The sequence below is a fragment of the Centruroides vittatus genome, unplaced genomic scaffold, assembly GCF_030686945.1.
Source record: "Centruroides vittatus isolate TY-2023 unplaced genomic scaffold, ASM3068694v2 scaffold_861, whole genome shotgun sequence".
In the NCBI taxonomy this organism is placed as follows: domain Eukaryota; kingdom Metazoa; phylum Arthropoda; class Arachnida; order Scorpiones; family Buthidae; genus Centruroides; species Centruroides vittatus.
The window spans coordinates 584,000-601,938 of NW_027122718.1; the positions used below are offsets into that span (position 1 = coordinate 584,000).

General features: G+C 34.6%; 1 protein-coding gene across 2 annotated transcripts in view; it reads left to right on the plus strand.

Annotated features, from left to right (window-relative positions):
* LOC136990028 (copine-3-like) overlaps nt 1-17,939 on the plus strand; it is a 64,486-nt gene continuing 46,547 nt past the window's right edge. For both annotated transcript variants that reach the window (XM_067288359.1, XM_067288358.1), the window contains exons 1-4: nt 1-24; nt 4,157-4,321; nt 4,395-4,574; nt 15,173-15,244. In XM_067288359.1, coding sequence (XP_067144460.1) covers nt 4,157-4,321; nt 4,395-4,574; nt 15,173-15,244 — 417 coding nt within the window. In that variant the 5' untranslated portion in view covers nt 1-24. The remainder of the gene's footprint in view (nt 25-4,156; nt 4,322-4,394; nt 4,575-15,172; nt 15,245-17,939) is intronic.

The window sequence follows — 17,939 nt, forward strand, 5'->3', positions numbered from 1 at the left end:
GATATTTTGAATTGGCGAGGGAAGGTGAATATTACATTTAAATTATTATTTTTAATTTTATACGTTAATACCTCCAGATGAAGTATTTCTGTAAGCAGTAAAATAATAATTAATTATAATAATGTTAAAGTTTGGCAAATTTTAATACTTGAACAGGATGATTAGTAAGTTCATTCGTAATTTGAGTTGTGAAATTGAGTAATTATGTCCTTCGTGCTCTTATACAGATCCGTCATTTTCGTTTGTAATAAATTTAAAATGCTTTTATATTAATTTATTTTACTCTAAATGTTTTCAAGCAATGAGATAGATGATAGATGATACACCTTCGTAAGCACCGGGAGAAAATAAAGTTTAATTATATAAACAAACGTTTTCGACAACGATAGATGACAACGTTGAAATCTTCCATACTTATTCTTCAACCTGAAGAAGGCAATTCATTAATTAATGCTTCTAGTCCTTTAAACATTATTTGATTAATATTTAGTCTATTGTGACTGTAATCTGTTAAGGACTAATAGGACTTATTATACGAATCGGTTTTACTCGATAGACGAGGCGAAATAAACCGACGTCGGCACAAAAATTAACGCGGCTAACGTTTTTGCCCGCGTCGGAGGGGCACCTTCGGGCCGTTAAAACAGAGAGGATTGCCGTGTTATACCGACTTAACTTATGGATGAAATTAGATTGAATTAGTTCTATTGGTTCAAAAGAACAAATCTTCTTTAAGGTGCATATTTTCGAGATTGTCGAAAACATTCGTGTTATATAATTAAAATTTATTTTTTGCTGGATTTTCTTGTGTTTGTGAAGATATAATTTAAAAATTATTAACTGGTGTTCTTTATTAACTGGTAAAAATATTAAATAAAAATTTTGCCGGAATACTACCGTTTTTATACAGAAATGCAAATAACCGCGTTCTTCGGAATTGCCTCCGCAGTTGGAATCGATTAAATGCAATTAGAATCTTAAAATTAGAAACGTAAGATATACTAATTCTAGAATATATTTGCGTAATAAATAATCTTGAAGAATCTTGCAATGAGATTTAAGGTCCGGTAGGTGCTGTTACCGTATAATGCGAAAGCTTTGTTCTGTAATTAAGAAAAATAAGGGATACCAAATATTGAGTAACGTTGCAGAAGCCGTTCGAAGAAAATTATAGAATATTTACGTATAAAAGCCCACGTTACTCGAGCCGAAAAATACGTCGAGTTGCATCGATCTGTACGAAAGTGATGAAAGTTTTTCGAGTTTTTTTCTTTCCTCGCTGTTATACGTAGAATATAATGTAGGGAAAGTACGACGATTGGTCAAATTTGACCCTCCCCAGTTTTTTTTTTCGTTCCTTGTTTTGACACAAAGACCAAAAATGTAAAAAAAAAAATCCCTTACAAAACTGCGTGTGTGTGTTGCTGTTGGTGTCTATTTTGCATTATGTCTCGGGATTGCACGAACCAAAATTTTGAAACTTGGAGAATTATTTCTATATATGGGATATTGATGCTATTAAATTTTGACAATTAAAGGTCGACGGGGTGGAGAGATAGAGGGGGCGTCGTCGTATCTCGACTTGGGTTGGACTTGACGAAATGTTACTTATTATTGGCATTCGCAATATTTTAAAAAACTCGTCTCTACGCTCGATTAATGATGATAAAATTGTTTTATTAAAATCTCATAACGGCACTACACACAATTTTAACTTTGAGCTATTGTGTTTTAGTGTTTTTAAATTTAAATATTTTTTTTAAATAGAGAAATTTATCGTAATTCAATAAAATTATTCCTTTTAAGCTTTTGTTGTTTAAATTTTATGTCGGTTGTGCCGACTTTTTAAACATTTACAAGATAGAAGGCATACATTTTTATAAGGAAAATTTTGAAAAATATTTTTCATTAATTGTTTTTGGACTAAGTTGTATCTGTTATTTTATTAGGCTGCAATTTAAAAAAATTGTAGACCTATAAATTTCTACTGTTGTCTGTTTGTCTGTCTTTCCTTAATCTCTAGAGTAGAGTTAGATAGATGAAAGACAAGACCAGATATGGAAACGTTAGGGGCAGGAGGTCCCAATTAACTATATATGAACTTCCGATGCAAACCAGAAGTTATGTTATTTCAATTCAAAACGTTTCCCCCGAAAGCAGTTAATAGATGATTGGCATGACTCTATTGTTAAAAGAAAGAGCATATATTTTAAATTAAATAAATTAAAAGTATGATTAAAAGTTGTAGCCCGGCATTGTGACGACGTCGCAATAAAAAATTTCTTGTTTTATTGTATTTTTAAATTAAATTTAGTATCAAAACTTAATGTTTATCAAACATATGTTATAAATTTTGCAATTAATTGTAACATGTATACATGTAAGTAATAAATATTTTTCAGAATTGAAATATTTTATTATTATTTGCAATTTCTAACTTATTTCATATAAAATGAATTTCTTCATACATTTTTGTATTTTTGTGTGCATATTTTAGAAAAAAAGCTGTGCATAAATTTATGTTCTTGGTTTTCTTGCACATTTTCCTGTCTTTAGTAATGAGCAATGTAACATTCTAATATGATATTTTAAAATCATTTTTGTAAAGGAATAACCATGCAATCAGAATCTGTGTATAGAATCTATAGGTGAATGCTTTACCTCCTGTAAAACTACCACTTGCTGACTATCAAATGTTCAAGGTATTTAAAGTTTTAGTTGAAATCAAAAACTATCTGTTTTTGGAAATATATGTCCAATATCGAGAGAATTACAATTCTAGATAATGAATGATAATGACATTTTCGGACCTAGGGACTTGGTAGATAGCCTAGTCGTGTCATTTTTGTATGCTTATAATTATACGTGAAAAAGACTTGTTTTATGAATATCTACCGATTTCCTGGATCTGAAAATGATCTGTTGGCGTGACCTAAAATTGCAATTTTTTTGATTAAAGCACAGATGTGGAACGAACCTTGGCTTTACAGAGAATATTTTTTAATGCTCCAGAACCATGCAAGGCTGATCCAAATCCATGAAATACATTTCTGAACTATCTCTCATAATCCTTTTAATTACAATCTTTGAATACTCAGAAGTCTTGCATAAACTTGACCAAATTATCTTTTCATCCTTTTTTTATGAACTGTTGTTCTTCTGTGCACTAATTAAATGACCATACTCTCATTGTTCAAGATTCATGCATCTAAAATTGGAACAGAATTATTTCTGAATAACCAAAGAATTATTTGTGTTTGAAAAAGGTTGACATTTCATAAAAGAAAGGATCAAATGATAATTGTTTTATTTCTGTCAAGTTTATGCAAGACTTGAATATTCCAAGATTTTAACTAAAAAGGCATAGATAATATCACTGTCCCCTTACAAAAATGATTTAAAAAAATTATATTAGAATGGTTAGAATTGCTAATTAGAAAATATTAACATCTTGGCAGTAAATACTCCTAATAACAATAACCAAAATAATCTTAACAATAACAAGTAATTTTGATAGTACAGTAAAGATTAGTACTCTCAAGATACTATAGTCATATGGCTAAGTGGTTAAGGTAGCACTATTGGCCTGGGAAATCCTGAGATCGAATCCAGATGGGTTCAAAACCTCCGGGAATTTTTTGCGGGTGGTTTATGCAGATACATTGGGCCCCATCCCTCGCCACCCAGTTTCCCCCTCGTGGTTGGTAACCATAATGGACTTGCTAAAAAGAGGCTCTCTTAGTGCCCACAGGGTGGAGAGTAAGGATCGAGATATGTCTATTAAACAATCAAGTACTATCAAGATGTCACCAATATGGTTTGGTATAAAATATAGGCTTACTGTCCATTTTTTTTTTTTTTTTTTTTTTTTGTTATTTCTTGTACTTCAAATAATAGTGTTTTTGATCACCCTTGGTGATTTTTATCAGATTACACCTTATTCTACTCATTTAAATTTAAATGTTATTAAATGCATTGCTGAGAGATAAGTCAATTATTTATTATTATTTTAAACAATCAATTTAGAACCAGTAAGATTTAATGTCTTGAGTGAAAAATTATATTGTAAAATCAATAGTTTATCTGAATAGTCTCAAAATGAAATTATATTTATTTAAAAAATAAATACTAATCGTACCGTAATGTATTTTTAAAGATGGCTCAGTTCTCTGCATTTGCAAACAATAGACCACCACAGACAATCTGCGTTACCGAGGTGGAACTCTTTTTTAGCTGTCGCAATCTGACGGATCGGGATTTTGCATCTAAATCGGATCCTATGATTGCAGTTTATTTAAATCAAGGAGGCCGGTTTGTAGAAGTGAGTTGATATTTAGTTATATAGTTAAATTTAAAAGTTTTTTCATAATTAATTACTTATTTCACTTTTACAGATGGGAAGAACAGAAATGATTAAAAATAATCATAATCCTGACTTTTGCAAACCAATTAAAATGGATTATTTTTTTGAAGAAGTTCAGAAATTAAAACTTGTTGTTTATGATATTGATAATGCTACAAAAACACTTTCTGATGATGATTTTTTAGGATTTCTGGAATGTACTTTAGGTGAGGTAAGAAGCACAAATTTAATTACCACTTTCATAATTTCCAAAAATTTTTGAAAATATAATTTATTCAAGCATAAAATATAATAGAATATAATTTACTGCAATAGTTACAACCTTTTTTTGGAACTGTCTTTTATTAATTGAAAGTTTTTAGAGCTCAATTCTTCAAACTTCAGTGTAACAGACTCCCATTTTACAATATTAATCTATTTCAGTGATCTCATCATATATTGTGAGGATATAATATGACCTTAATAAAAAAATTTATATCTTTTTATAATTTGTTCACTGCAAGACTAAACTATTTCCTTCACCTAAAGTGATTTTTATAATGGAAATATTAGTTTCATACAGAATATTAAATAGATAAATATTAAAACATGATAGAAACTAAAAATCAGTAAAAAGTATAAAAATAAAAAAATGCTGATGGGTCACTGTTTTACTTAAATAATAATAATTTTTTAAAAATTGAAATGTTTGAAATGGTAAATGCAGGTTATCAAAATGTTTACATATAAATGTCTTATTCACATTATTTATATTTGCCACATTGATTGTTTCTTCTATTAAAATGCTGGGATTCACATTGCTGATTGGTTTATTTATCATCCGTGCACCCCTCTATTTTTGAGTTGGTAGCAATTGTAAGTCTATAAACTTGTGAGCACTATGTTGACCTTTCTTTATTACTAGACTTATTACACCGTAAGTCTGTTGTAAAGTGAATATTTTTCATCCAGTTAACCTTTTTTTATATATAATGGAGAGTATTTGTCTCATACCAGAAAATAATTCACAAACTTGTCTTATCTTTCAATCTTTGAGCCTTCTGTTGAACAAGACTTCCAGACTCTTTTCTTCAACACACTTGCCCCAAACTGTCTCTTCCACACTTGTAAACATTCCTGAACTCTTTTTACATGCTCGTAAAAATGCCTGAATTTCCTTTTATACATTTTCAAAGTCCCCGAACTCCCTTTCTCACTCAAATTGAACTATTTGCCCACCATCTGGCAGTCCATATCTTTCCTATCATCTGCATACCTTTCAGCCATGCAGGTGACTTCCAGGCTATTTTCTCATAGGAATAGATCCTATGTGTAAGCATTGAGTTGCCATTATTGATTGTAAACATACACTGTCTGTTGCAACTCTCTTCTCAAGGGAATGATCAGGAGCTCACAAAAAGCTCTTTGTTAGTTTTATAAACTTCATAGTAAATTTATAAGTTTGTGGTAGTTCTATAAACTTCATCATAAATAAATTTTAATCAAAATAATCATATTTTTGTACATCTCTGGATAGAAGAAAGTGATTTGGATTGTGATGTGTGTGAGGTTCCAGAACGGGTTAAAACTAAAATTCATTTTCCACGTGTTGAAAGTGCTATTATCGAGTTGGACCAAAGGTTATGTTAGTTATATAAAAGAGAGGAGAGGAAAAAAACTGTAGTTGTTAAAACAAATGCGAAGACGAATGACGTAACAGATCAGGTGGAATGTTGGTCGGGGAAGATAGAACTCTGAGACGGGCGTTCGTAAACAATCGATCTAGGTTAAAAGGTCGAAAAAGGGGAAAGATATGACCGTTAGAAAAACATCATGTGTGATCATTAAAATTTGAAAATTGATAGAAAATAGAAACAATGGGCTAAATTATGAGCACACAGCTTAGTTTTATCAACAAACTCTGGTCAGAATCAACAAAGTATCGGACAGATGCCACGAAACAGACCTTTCTCATGACCCAATCAAGTCTCGGTTTTCACCTAGAAACAAAAGGGAGACTAATTGGGAAGCGAGGAAGGGGATACAGGACCAATCAAAAGGTGAGATTCGAGGGAAAAATCCTATAAAAACCCCAAATTCCAAGGTTGAAAGAAGAGTTCTCCTCCAATACCTACGGCATTTATCTGTGTCACACCTGTGGGATTACCCGTACGACGGATCCCAACATCACCGAGGAACTCCAAATTTGCCCGATCATCTTGCCTACGTTGTCTCTGCCCCGGGGCCCTCACCATCAACTTTTTGAATCGTCGGTCATTGCACCCAAGCACCTCATCTTTGAAACGAACTGTTGTTTAGTATTGTGTAAGTTACTTTATTCACAATAAGCAGTTTTGTTGTTAGGACACGTGTCATCTGTACCTCCAGCATCATCACCCACATACGATCAGTCCCTAGACTTTTCCTGACATGCATTTAACTGATTGCCCTTGGAAGGTTGGCTAGCTTACATGTGATATTGAATTAGAAGAAAACTTCAAACTTGAGAATTAAACTTAAATATTGGGCTTTTTAAACCTAAAAAGAAAATATATATCTGTTAAAATGCAATATACTAAGGGTGCATTTACTTCTGAGCTAATTTTACTGTTAGCACACTCAACCTGTATACTTTCGTCCGAGTGCCGTGCCCATTGGCGTTTACTTTAGAGTTGTGTGACATCATTTTTAACGGAATTAGTAAGCTGGGAGTGCTAGCTAGTTTGCTGTTGAGCTTTGTGCTAATTCAATATGGCTGCTCCCATGAAAAAATTACTTTCTAAAGAAATGAAAATGGAATTATTTTTGGAAAAATAAATGGCCGAAAATATTTTTTATTGATAAATTTCAATTATTTGTTGTATAAAATGTTTACAATGATCTTTTTTTATTGTAAGGTTCAATAGATTTAGATGACATTTTTTATAAACAGAGAGTTAATGTGAAAAAAAATTAAGTTTGATTCATCGTTTATGATGAAAAGTGAAGTTTACCTTACATGCATTTGGAATCTTCAAATGTTATGTTCAGAGCATTAAATAAATCGTAAAGAAACAAACAGCATTAATAATAATCCAAAATTACATAAGTTTGTATACTTGAATGAATTTTCACTTACATATGAGAAATGACTTCTAAAGAAATTGTATCATTTGAATACAATTTTCTCATTACAAACTAAACTTATATGATGACAGAGTAATACTTATTTCTATTGAAATAAGCTGCTGCTTCTTCAGTTGATTTCTTAATAGCCATATGCTTTCATCAATAGAGCCTCTAATTCCAGGAAAACCAGATTGGGTATAAAAAATTTCATTATTATTACATCATCCTGCTCTGTAATGGCCAAGAGATTATTTTTTCATTTATCACTAAGAGAGAATTAACAACCTTATTTAAAATATTCCACACAGTCTGTCCAGACATATTAAAATGATTGCCAATACCCTTAGAGAAAAGAAAGAAAGAAAAAAAAAAATGTTTTGTATTTAATATCAATTATTTGTTGATTTTAAACTCAGTTTAGTTACACCATAAAAGAGCAATGTCACATCCATTCACTGGTAAAACAATTGCATTAAATATGTATTATATATATATATATATGTATGTATGTATGTATAATCTGCTATTCTCTTATATACTGCATCTAATTTCATATATTACTTTGTATAAACAAACCTGAATGATTCTTGATTTGCCAATGTCCACAGGCAGATAAAAGCTGCTTTTGAGGAGAGACAGGTCATCTTCCAGAGGAAGTGATTTTTCTGTGTCTAAAATTGGGCTTATTTTTTACAGGAGACTTCAAAAGATTCTCTTGTAAGCCTAAGGTGCTATTTAAAATCGGTTGGATTATAAAAAGGTACAGTCTCTCCAATAAAAGTTTCTATCTTTTTTATTTGACCTTACTTTTTTTTATTTTTCTTTCATTTTTTTCTACAATTACTTTGTGTATAAGATCATCCTCCTCCGATTCAGAATCAAGTAGTTCTATCTGTAACATACCAGGTTGTTCAATAAGTTTTGTCGTTCAATAAGAGATGGCGCTATTAGGTTTGTCGTTTTATTACTCTAAAAATAGTACTACTTTTTTATAAACACGTGTGAAGTTTCATGTAGGTCTGTCAACTCATTTCTATATTTGCAGCTGTTCAAAGTTGATGTGTCAGTGTATTTTTTTACAATGGAAAAAATTGAATATCGTGCAGTGATAAAATTCTTATTTTTGGAAGGTGTAGCACCAAAACAAATTTATGAATGATTGGTAAAAGTGTATAAGGACTCTTCACCTTCAATTAGAACAGTAGAAAGATGGGTTGCTGAATTTAAACGTGGCCGTACAAGTCTCGAAGACGATCCACGTGAAGGACGTCCAAAAAGTGCATCAACACCAGAAATCGTAGCAAAAATACAGCATATGGTTTTGGAAGATCGTCGATTAACTGAGAGAGATTTAGTAGAAGCCCTAGGGATCTCATTAGGCAGTGTGAGCAATATTTTGGCTGATGTTTTGGGTTACAGAAAGCTGTGTGCACAATGGGTGCCGCATTCGCTAACTATGGAACAAAAACACATTCGAATGCAACTTTCTCAGCAACATTTGGAGCGTTTTAGAAAAAATAAAAAGGATTTTGTGCATCGTTTCATTACTATGGATGAGACTTGGGTCTACCATCATGATCCTGAATCAAAACAAGAGGCTAAGGAGTGGTGTGAATCCGGTACTTTGGCTCCGAAGCGAGTTAGGGTCCAGAAATCGGCCAAGAAGGTGTTAGCATCAGTTTTTTGGGATGCAAAAGGAATTTTGTTCGTGGATTATCTCCAAACTGGTAAAACAATAAACTCAGACTATTATTGTAATCTTTTGGACCAGCTGGATGTAAAAATTCATGAGAAAAGACCTGGTTTACAGAAGAAAAAAATCATTTTTCATCAAGATAACGCACCCTCTCATACAGCTCAAAAAACCATCGCGAAAATCAGTGAATTAAAATACGAATTGTTGCAACATCCTCCCTATTCGCCAGATTTAGCTCTCTCTGACTTCTGGCTGTTCTCACATCTCAAAAAATTCATGCGTGGGAAACGATTTTCATCGAACGAAGAGGTAATAGCAGCCGTGGAAGCGTATTTCGACAGTCTTCCGGATTCTCACTTCAGGGATGGAATCCATAAATTAGAAGATCACTGGAACAAGTGTATTGAAGTTCAGGGAAATTATATTGAATAATAAAATGTATTTCAAACCATAAAATTGTGTTTTTTTTTATCGAACGACAAAACTTATTGAACAACCTGGTACCATTTAAAATAGCAGCTTTGACAATATTATTTGCAGGAAACTACCATATTTCTTGTTTACTTTCAAACTGGACATGTAAGCAAGAATACACATGCTAATGACATCACTTCCAGTGTTTAGAAGTAGCACTATTAGCTCAGAAGTAAATGCACCCTAAGACACACACCAAAATAAATCAATAGGAGTAAAAATACTATTGTGATCAAAAAGTAATGGGAATGGTTCATTTAAACTGTGCCTGCAAGAGGGTGCTGTCGTCATGTTTTTCATTGTTTGGTATGACTTTCATTGACATCTAGCAGCAATCCCTACATCGTCATCTGTTTTTGTTTTCAAGTAAATACTTGCTTTGTGTGTAGAGAATTTTTGCGCAGGCAAGTTTTCAAAATGTTGAGTGTAATTGAGCAAAAAACATGTATTAAATTTTGTTTTTGCAATGGAATTACTGCTATTAAAACATTGGAAACGTTGCAAAAAGCCTTTAGTAATGATAGCCTATCAAAAACAAGTTTTTGAGTGGTACAAGATGATAGACAACACATTGAAGATGAACCATGCTCTGGTAGACCATCACTTGAACTGATGAACATGTTGCTCAAGTCAGAGATTTGCTGCTCACTGATCATTGTTTAATAATTAGGGACATTATTGAACATGTTCCAATATCATTTGGATCTTGTGAAGCAATTTAAAAGTTTATTTGGGCTTGCAGTGTCTTAAGTCATCCCAAAACATTGAATTTTTTTCCAAAAAGCAATAATGTGTTCAAGAAGTCAAGGAAATGTTTTGTTGAGGTAAAGTGTTCTTAAAATGCATCATTACATGTTAGATCATATGGGGATAGTGGTACTGGACATAGAGATTCACACTGACACAGATTGACAATAATATTTGCATTTAATGAACGATAAAGTCATGCTTACAATAGGGATATATAATACAGATGTCTGAGAAAGATGACAATGAGAAGGCATTGGCAAGGATGGACAACATGCATAAAGAGATGTCCAGTGGTCTTTGTCAGTGAGATCTTGTCTCTCAGCCACAGGTGGAGTTCTTGGACCAACGTGGGCGAAGTTGGATAACCTTCTGATCACAAGATGCAAAAGAAAGAGAGTGGTGCTTCCACAATGACAACCATGATAACAACCACCCTGTGTCCTTGAAAACCCAGGCTTTTATTCAAGTTTATTCCAACTTGTTGGCCTGAGCTGTTGGTCTCCTGCATCCCCATTGGTCCCTGAGATGTTGCTAGGGACGCAATTCAGGTTGTGAGGTGACTGCCCTCTACCTCCTCCAATACAGACCACTCTTCCCAAGGGTAGGTTTATATTTCTTCTTGAACAATTGTCAAACAATCATGGAAAATGTGTTTTTCTTTTCTTTTGGAGAGGATGCAGTTGTATCTGCAGCTATGCCCATATGGTCCTGGCCACTTTCCCCCTCTAAGGAAGTGTTTGCTTTTTTTTTGCCTTACTCAATGTTGGGTGACTGCAAAAACTTCAATCAGTGTCACTCTTCCTCTCTTCCTTATGATCTATGACCAAAATGTGACAATTAAATTCTACAGTACCCAATTTCTCTGTCTCCCTGGCTCCAAGCAGGGGAATATATCACCTGTCTATTGATGTCAGTTTGATGGTCTGTTTCTCGCAGTGTCAAGTGAGATCCTGGTCTCACGTCATCACAGTTGCCATTAAATAATAATACAATATCTGTTTTATAGCTTCCTTTATTTTTACTGACTTCTTTTTTCATTTTGTATTTTTCATCAAGTATTTCATTTCTGATCTCTTTAGGTGTGATAAAATGAGATCAGACAGTCATATTGAAACCAGAAGAAAAAATTTTTTTGTTATGAAATCCACAGGGTAATGTCAGATATGATACTGAAAGAGACTGTTTCAAAACCAATAATAATGAGAAGCTAGCTTGTAATATCGGTAAGACAATTTTCACGCCAAACACCATATACGTTGCAAAAAGTTCACTGAGTTCAGCGTTATATCCACATTTGCTTGTCACAAGTACTTTCGACGAACCTTACTGTCGTCGTCTTCAGGCGAGTGCATAAATTTGCCGAAAAACTTTAAAAAGGAACAAATTCGATGCAGAATAGAATGCATAAAGCTTTACCAAAGCCGTTACGAACGTAAAGCGAAAGTTCAAAACGTTTGAAAGCCGATCGAACATCTGGCTCCGCGACTAGTGAGGCTGCACATGCGCAGACCCACGCTCACGCTAATCATATATTAGATAACGCTAAAACGCGCTTAAACGCTTGAATAATGTGACCCAAATATTGGGCAGATCAAGAGTGGGAGTGTTGCATGCTTCTAGCGTGGTGATAAGGAAGGATTCCCAGATAAAAACTATTTTTCTATCATTGCAGCACTTGAGCATATGCGCTTGTGACCATAGCGGATTGTAACCCTGTTCGAGAGCCTTTTTTGCCAGCTCTGTGGCGCGCCTACCCCTCACCACGTCGTCTTGGTGCTCAGCAAGGCAGCTGGCAAGCATTCTGGTGGTGACCCCGATATATCGTGTGCTTACTCCTGTTGCTAGATTTCCAGTGGGACAGCATAGACCCCAGACTTCTCGAGTGTGGAGAGCTTGTCTCTGTCGTTACACAGAAGCTTGGAAGTGGAGCTAATGGTAGTACCAGGTTGCGCTTCCTAAATATTCTGCAGATACGTATAGAGAGGGGTCTGAGGTATGGCAACGATGTTTGAATCACCGAAACCTCCCTCTTGCTTAGCACGTTTGGCGCGCAAGCAGAACAAGGTGGAGACGAGTACCCCATATTACAACTATACAGATGAAAACGTGCCCAACGATGTGCACAGAGTTCTACAGCGGGGACCTAAGTGCATTCCTCCCCCCAGCAACAATGTTTCCCGGTTGATCCCGGCCACATTAGCAGTGCTTAAGTCCTGCCAAACGAATGCTGCATGTCCACAAATGGAGCTGTCTATACTCTCGAGTCTTGCTACGGCAAAGCAAAGCTCTGGTAAACCCAATGGCGTCGTAGACTATCGAGCGGTGGAGCGTTTTCTCGACAGAGCCAGCCTGAGACTTCTCATCTCCGACAAGGACAAGAGGTTTGTCTTGTGCAGAGAAAGTGACATTCTTACCAGGGCCAACTAATTTCTAACGCAGTCGCACTCCTCGGAATTGAGTGAGGACCCCACTCCAACGACACTACGGAAAGCAAGAAGAATCGTTGCACTACCAGGAGTTTCCGCAACCCTAACTTTGCCTCTTGATCCTCCCCCTAACGTTGCATGTCCTAGGTTGTTCTTCCAACCAAAAACCCATTAAGCAAATTGGCTGCTACGCCTGCTAGTAAACAAACGGTCTCATCCCACCTACTATTTAGAGAAAGCGCTCGCTAAATTTCTGCGCACCATAGTTCCGGATTCCCCACACGTTACTCCCTCTTCTGTTATTGCCAAGTCCACCATTGCGTCAAGCATCGGAGTTCTACCACACAACGCCTACACCTTCTACAAGCTAGATGTAATTTCTTTATACCCTTCTGTACTCACCTTTGAGGCTGTAATGCTGGCTAACTCTCTCCTACTAAAAAACGGCTTCAGCATTCAGCGGGTACTTGATTTACGAGATGCGCTCATTTTCATCACTGAGCATAACTACTTCCGTTTCAACCAGAGAATTTATTTACAAAAGCAAGGGGTCCCCATGGGCTCTCCTTTATCTGCCATCTTAACGGAACTCATCATGAAAGAGATAGAGCGCAGAACGTTCGATTCCCCACTTGCTATCTGCTACCCGCGCTTGTATCTGCGCTATGTAGATGACATCTTAGTAGCGTGGGAAGATACAGAGGAGGCGTTTCTTACCTTTAAGCAACACCTCTCAAGTGTATACCCTTCTATTCATTTTACCTGGGAGAAAGAGAACGACGCTACAATTATGTTCTTAGACCTGCATATACGTAAGTCTCCAGGCGGTCTACAATTCTCGGTACACTACAAGTCCAACATAGATCCATACATCATCCCAGCAGAGGCCTTTCAGCCTTCTCAATATGTCAATGCAGCCATCGCCTCCCTCATAAGAAGGGCATTTTTGTTTTCTTCCACACAGGAGCTGGCCAATATCGAGTTAGATAACATCAGTTTGGCAGTACGCATGGCTGGCTTCTCACGTGCAAAATTTACACATGTGCTCAGTAGGGTAAAGAAATCATTGTTTCCAAGCACCATGCTAAGCAGCAAGAGGGAGGTTTCGGTGATTCAAACATCGTTGCCATACCTCAGACCCCTCTCTATACGTATCTGCAGAATATTTAGGAAGCGCAACCTGGTACTACCATTAGCTCCACTTCCAAGCTTCTGTGTAACGACAGAGACAAGCTCTCCACACTCGAGAAGTCTGGGGTCTATGCTGTCCCACTGGAAATCTAGCAACAGGAGTAAGCACACGATATATCGGGGTCACCACCAGAATGCTTGCCAGCTGCCTTGCCAAGCACCAAGACGACGTGGTGAGGGGTAGGCATGCCACAGAGCTGGCAAAAAAGGCTCTCGAACAGGGTTACAATCCGCTATGGTCACAAGCGCATATGCTCAAGTGCTGCAATGATAGAAAAATAGTTTTTATCTGGGAATCCCTCCTTATCACCACGCTAGAAGCATGCAACACTCCCACTCTTGATCTGCCCAATATTTGGGTCACGTTATTCAAGCGTTTAAGCGCGTTTTAGCGTTATTTAATATACAATTAGCGTGAGCGGGGGTCTGCGCATGTGCAGCCTTGCTAGTCGCAGAGCCAGATGCTCGATCGGCTTTCGAACGTTTTGAATTTTAGCTTTACGTTCGTAACGGCTTTGGTAAAGCTTTATGCATTCTATTCTGTATCGGATTTGTTCCTTTTCAAAGTTTTTCAGCAAATTTATGCACTCTCCTGAAGACGACAACAGTAAGGTTTGTCGAAAGTACTTGCGACAAGCAAGTGTGGATATAACGCTGAACTCAGTGAACTTTTTGCAACGTTTATAGCTTGTAATGTTACTCACCTAGCATGACTAAAGGGAGTCAGCTACTATCCTTGAGGATACTGAAAAGTAGGAGCGCATACATTGCATTGGTGAATGCACAAACAATGAAATACGTGGGATTTTATCTGACACTAGGTCTCAGGATTGAGGGTTAATATATACTATTATTGTGAATTCATTCCTCAATGTCAACATAGATACATCAATTAGGGACAGAGAAAGAAAGTTTGCCAAGAATTTTTCTAGATGTTATATAGAATTAAATTTTTATTAAGTAATGATCTAAAATACAAAATGTTTTTCTTTTTGAAAAATTCACTTATCTAATTTTGTCATGCAAATAGCGAAAGCTAATAATAGTAACAACTGCTTAGTTTAGTTGTTCTATATCTCTTATAGTGCATTTGTTTAAATATTTCTCTTCATATTTTATTTTAGAATAAAAGTTTATATTATTTTTATATTATAAGTCTATGATAATTTATTTAATTTGTTTTAGATTGTTTCTTGCTCACCATTTACAAGACCACTGTTAACAAGATCGGGTCACAAACAGAAAAGTTCTGTAACTGTAAGTATAATTAGAAAGTTCGTACCTTGTATTATTTGTAAGTTATACAAGATTTTATTATAATTATACAGATAATAACAACATTATAAATATAAGCAAAATATTGTGTTATAACCGACTAAAATATTTATAAAACAAAAGATATAATATACAAAATAACTAATCGATTCAAGCATTCACCTAAACAATAAACCGTATTATAATCCATATTGAACTCTAAATACAATTTTAAACTGAATTGTTTATGGAGCTAAGAAATAATGTCAAGATGTATAAATAGCAAATACAGGTGCTCCTCTACTTACAAACAGGGTTAGGTTTCCAAGGTTTTGTTGTAAGTCCAAATGTTTGTTAATCAAAAAGTAATTTAGAAAGTACATTTGTACACAGAATAACCACTTATTCTTTGTGTTTTATCTTTCAATGTACTTAATAAAATACATTACATTCATTTACCCCAGTGGTTCCCAACCGGTGTTCCGCGGAACACTGGTGTTCCATAAGCATCTCCCAAGTGTTCCACAGATTTAGTCACAAATCGAAAAGTGTACAGTCGTATTCAAGCTGCTGAATATCAAAAAATTAAAATCATAAAATTTTCATAAACTTAAATATATAGGTACGACTTGTACTTATGGAGTGTACTACTGTTTCCAATAAGATAATGGCAATGATAAAAACTGAATAAAATTTAATTATAACAATTACAACGATTAGGACACCATCTTTTCTCCTCTTCTAAAAAAAAAGCAACTAGTGCTCTCTTTCTTTTTTCTTCTCTCGCCCCCTGGCGGGATTTTCTCTTAAAAAACTTTTTACAATATATTTATTTTTATTTTTAATTCTTTTCAATTAAAGCCCACTAAAAAGTTATCTAAAAAAGTTTTCCAAACAAAGAGGCCTTTTCTGCACATTAGCAAATATAAACAAAACAACACATTTCTTCCACACATTTATTGTACTTTTTAATTAATTCCTGTCCTGTTTTATTTCCGATATATCTAGGGTAGCGGCATGCTGACCTTGACCGGTGGACCCAAGATATCTCATTTCAGAAACAGAACGTTTTTGAAACAAGAGGTCGCTAGTCGTTATAATTTTTATATTAAAACTAACTTCCGAAGTATATTACTTTAGTTCTTACATTTATTATTATATCTATTTCGTTTGCGCAAAATAAAAAATAATTTCGGATGATACAATAGCCATAATTATTTTTTTCAAAATCGTGTAATATTTGTTAGGCTTAACATCGACAAAAATTTAACATGGTGCGACCTGCAATGGAGAAAAATTTCAACATAGAATAGGTTAATTTGTAATACACGATTAAAATTCGGTTGTGCATATTAATAAACAATTGTAAGTAAATTAATATAAATATACATTTTACATTACTTGATTATAGTTTAAATAATAAACTTTGTACCCCTAGAAATGATGGATAGATTTATCACATAGAAACAATCACGATACTTGTTCAAGCGATAGCAATGAGATTGAAGAGGCTGCTATTTTAAAAGGAAAGCCTAGCTGTTCAAAAAAACGTAAAATTAATCGTCAGTACATGGAAGAATATATGAATTACGGCTTTACATGGACAGGCGATAAAAATTGTCCAACACCACTGTGTTGTGTATGTGGATTTAAACTAGCTAATAGTGCAATGGTTCCTGCAAAGTTGAAATGACATTTTACAACTAAACATGAAAATCTTACTTCAAAAGGTAGAAATTATTTTGATAGACTTTTAATTACAAAAAACAAACAAGCAACCTATTTCAATAAAATTGTGAAATTATCCGATAAATCTCAAATAGCATCATACAAAATAGCAGAATTGGTAGCTATGAAACAAAAACCACATACCATAGCCGAGTCACTCATTTTACCATCATGTTGCAAAATCGCCAGTATTATGTTTGGGAAAGATGCGAAAAAAGAAGTAATGAAAATACCAGTCTCAAATAATATGATTCACAGAAGAATAATTGATATGGCATGTGACATTGAAAGCAGACTTGCAAGTGAACTTCACAATACATCTTTTGCTCTTCAAATTGACGAATCAACAGATATCAGTGGAAAAGCCATTTTACTTGGATGCATTCGATTTGTTAAAGAAAATAGAATAGTCAATGAATTTTTGTGTTGCAGAGAGTTACTAGAAAGAACAACTGGAGAAGCCATTTATAATGCTATCAATTCTTACTTTGAATGTTTGAATTTGAACTGGGAACAATGCTTGGAAATCTGCACTGATGGAGCTCCATCAATGACAGGCTCAATCAAGGGATTTGTGACGTTTGCAAAGCAACAAAACAGTGAGATTTATATAAACCACTGCTTCTTACATAGGGAAGTGCTTATTGCAAAAACATTACCTGCTGAATTAAAAGATGTTTTACTAGCGTTGTTAATATGGTAAATTACATAAAGGCGAGACTGTTGAAATCACGAATTTTTAAACAACTGTGTGCAATGATGGAAGCAAAATATGAAGGGTTAATCATACAGAAATCAGGTGGCTTTCTCAAGGAAAGGTGCTTTTTCATGTACTGGAACTGAAAAAAGAATTGACAGTTTTCTTCGAACAAGAAAATATGTGCTTTGCAGAAAATTTTAAAAATGATATGTGGTGTGCCAAACTTGGATATTTAACGGACATATTTAATTATTTGAACACTGTGAATAC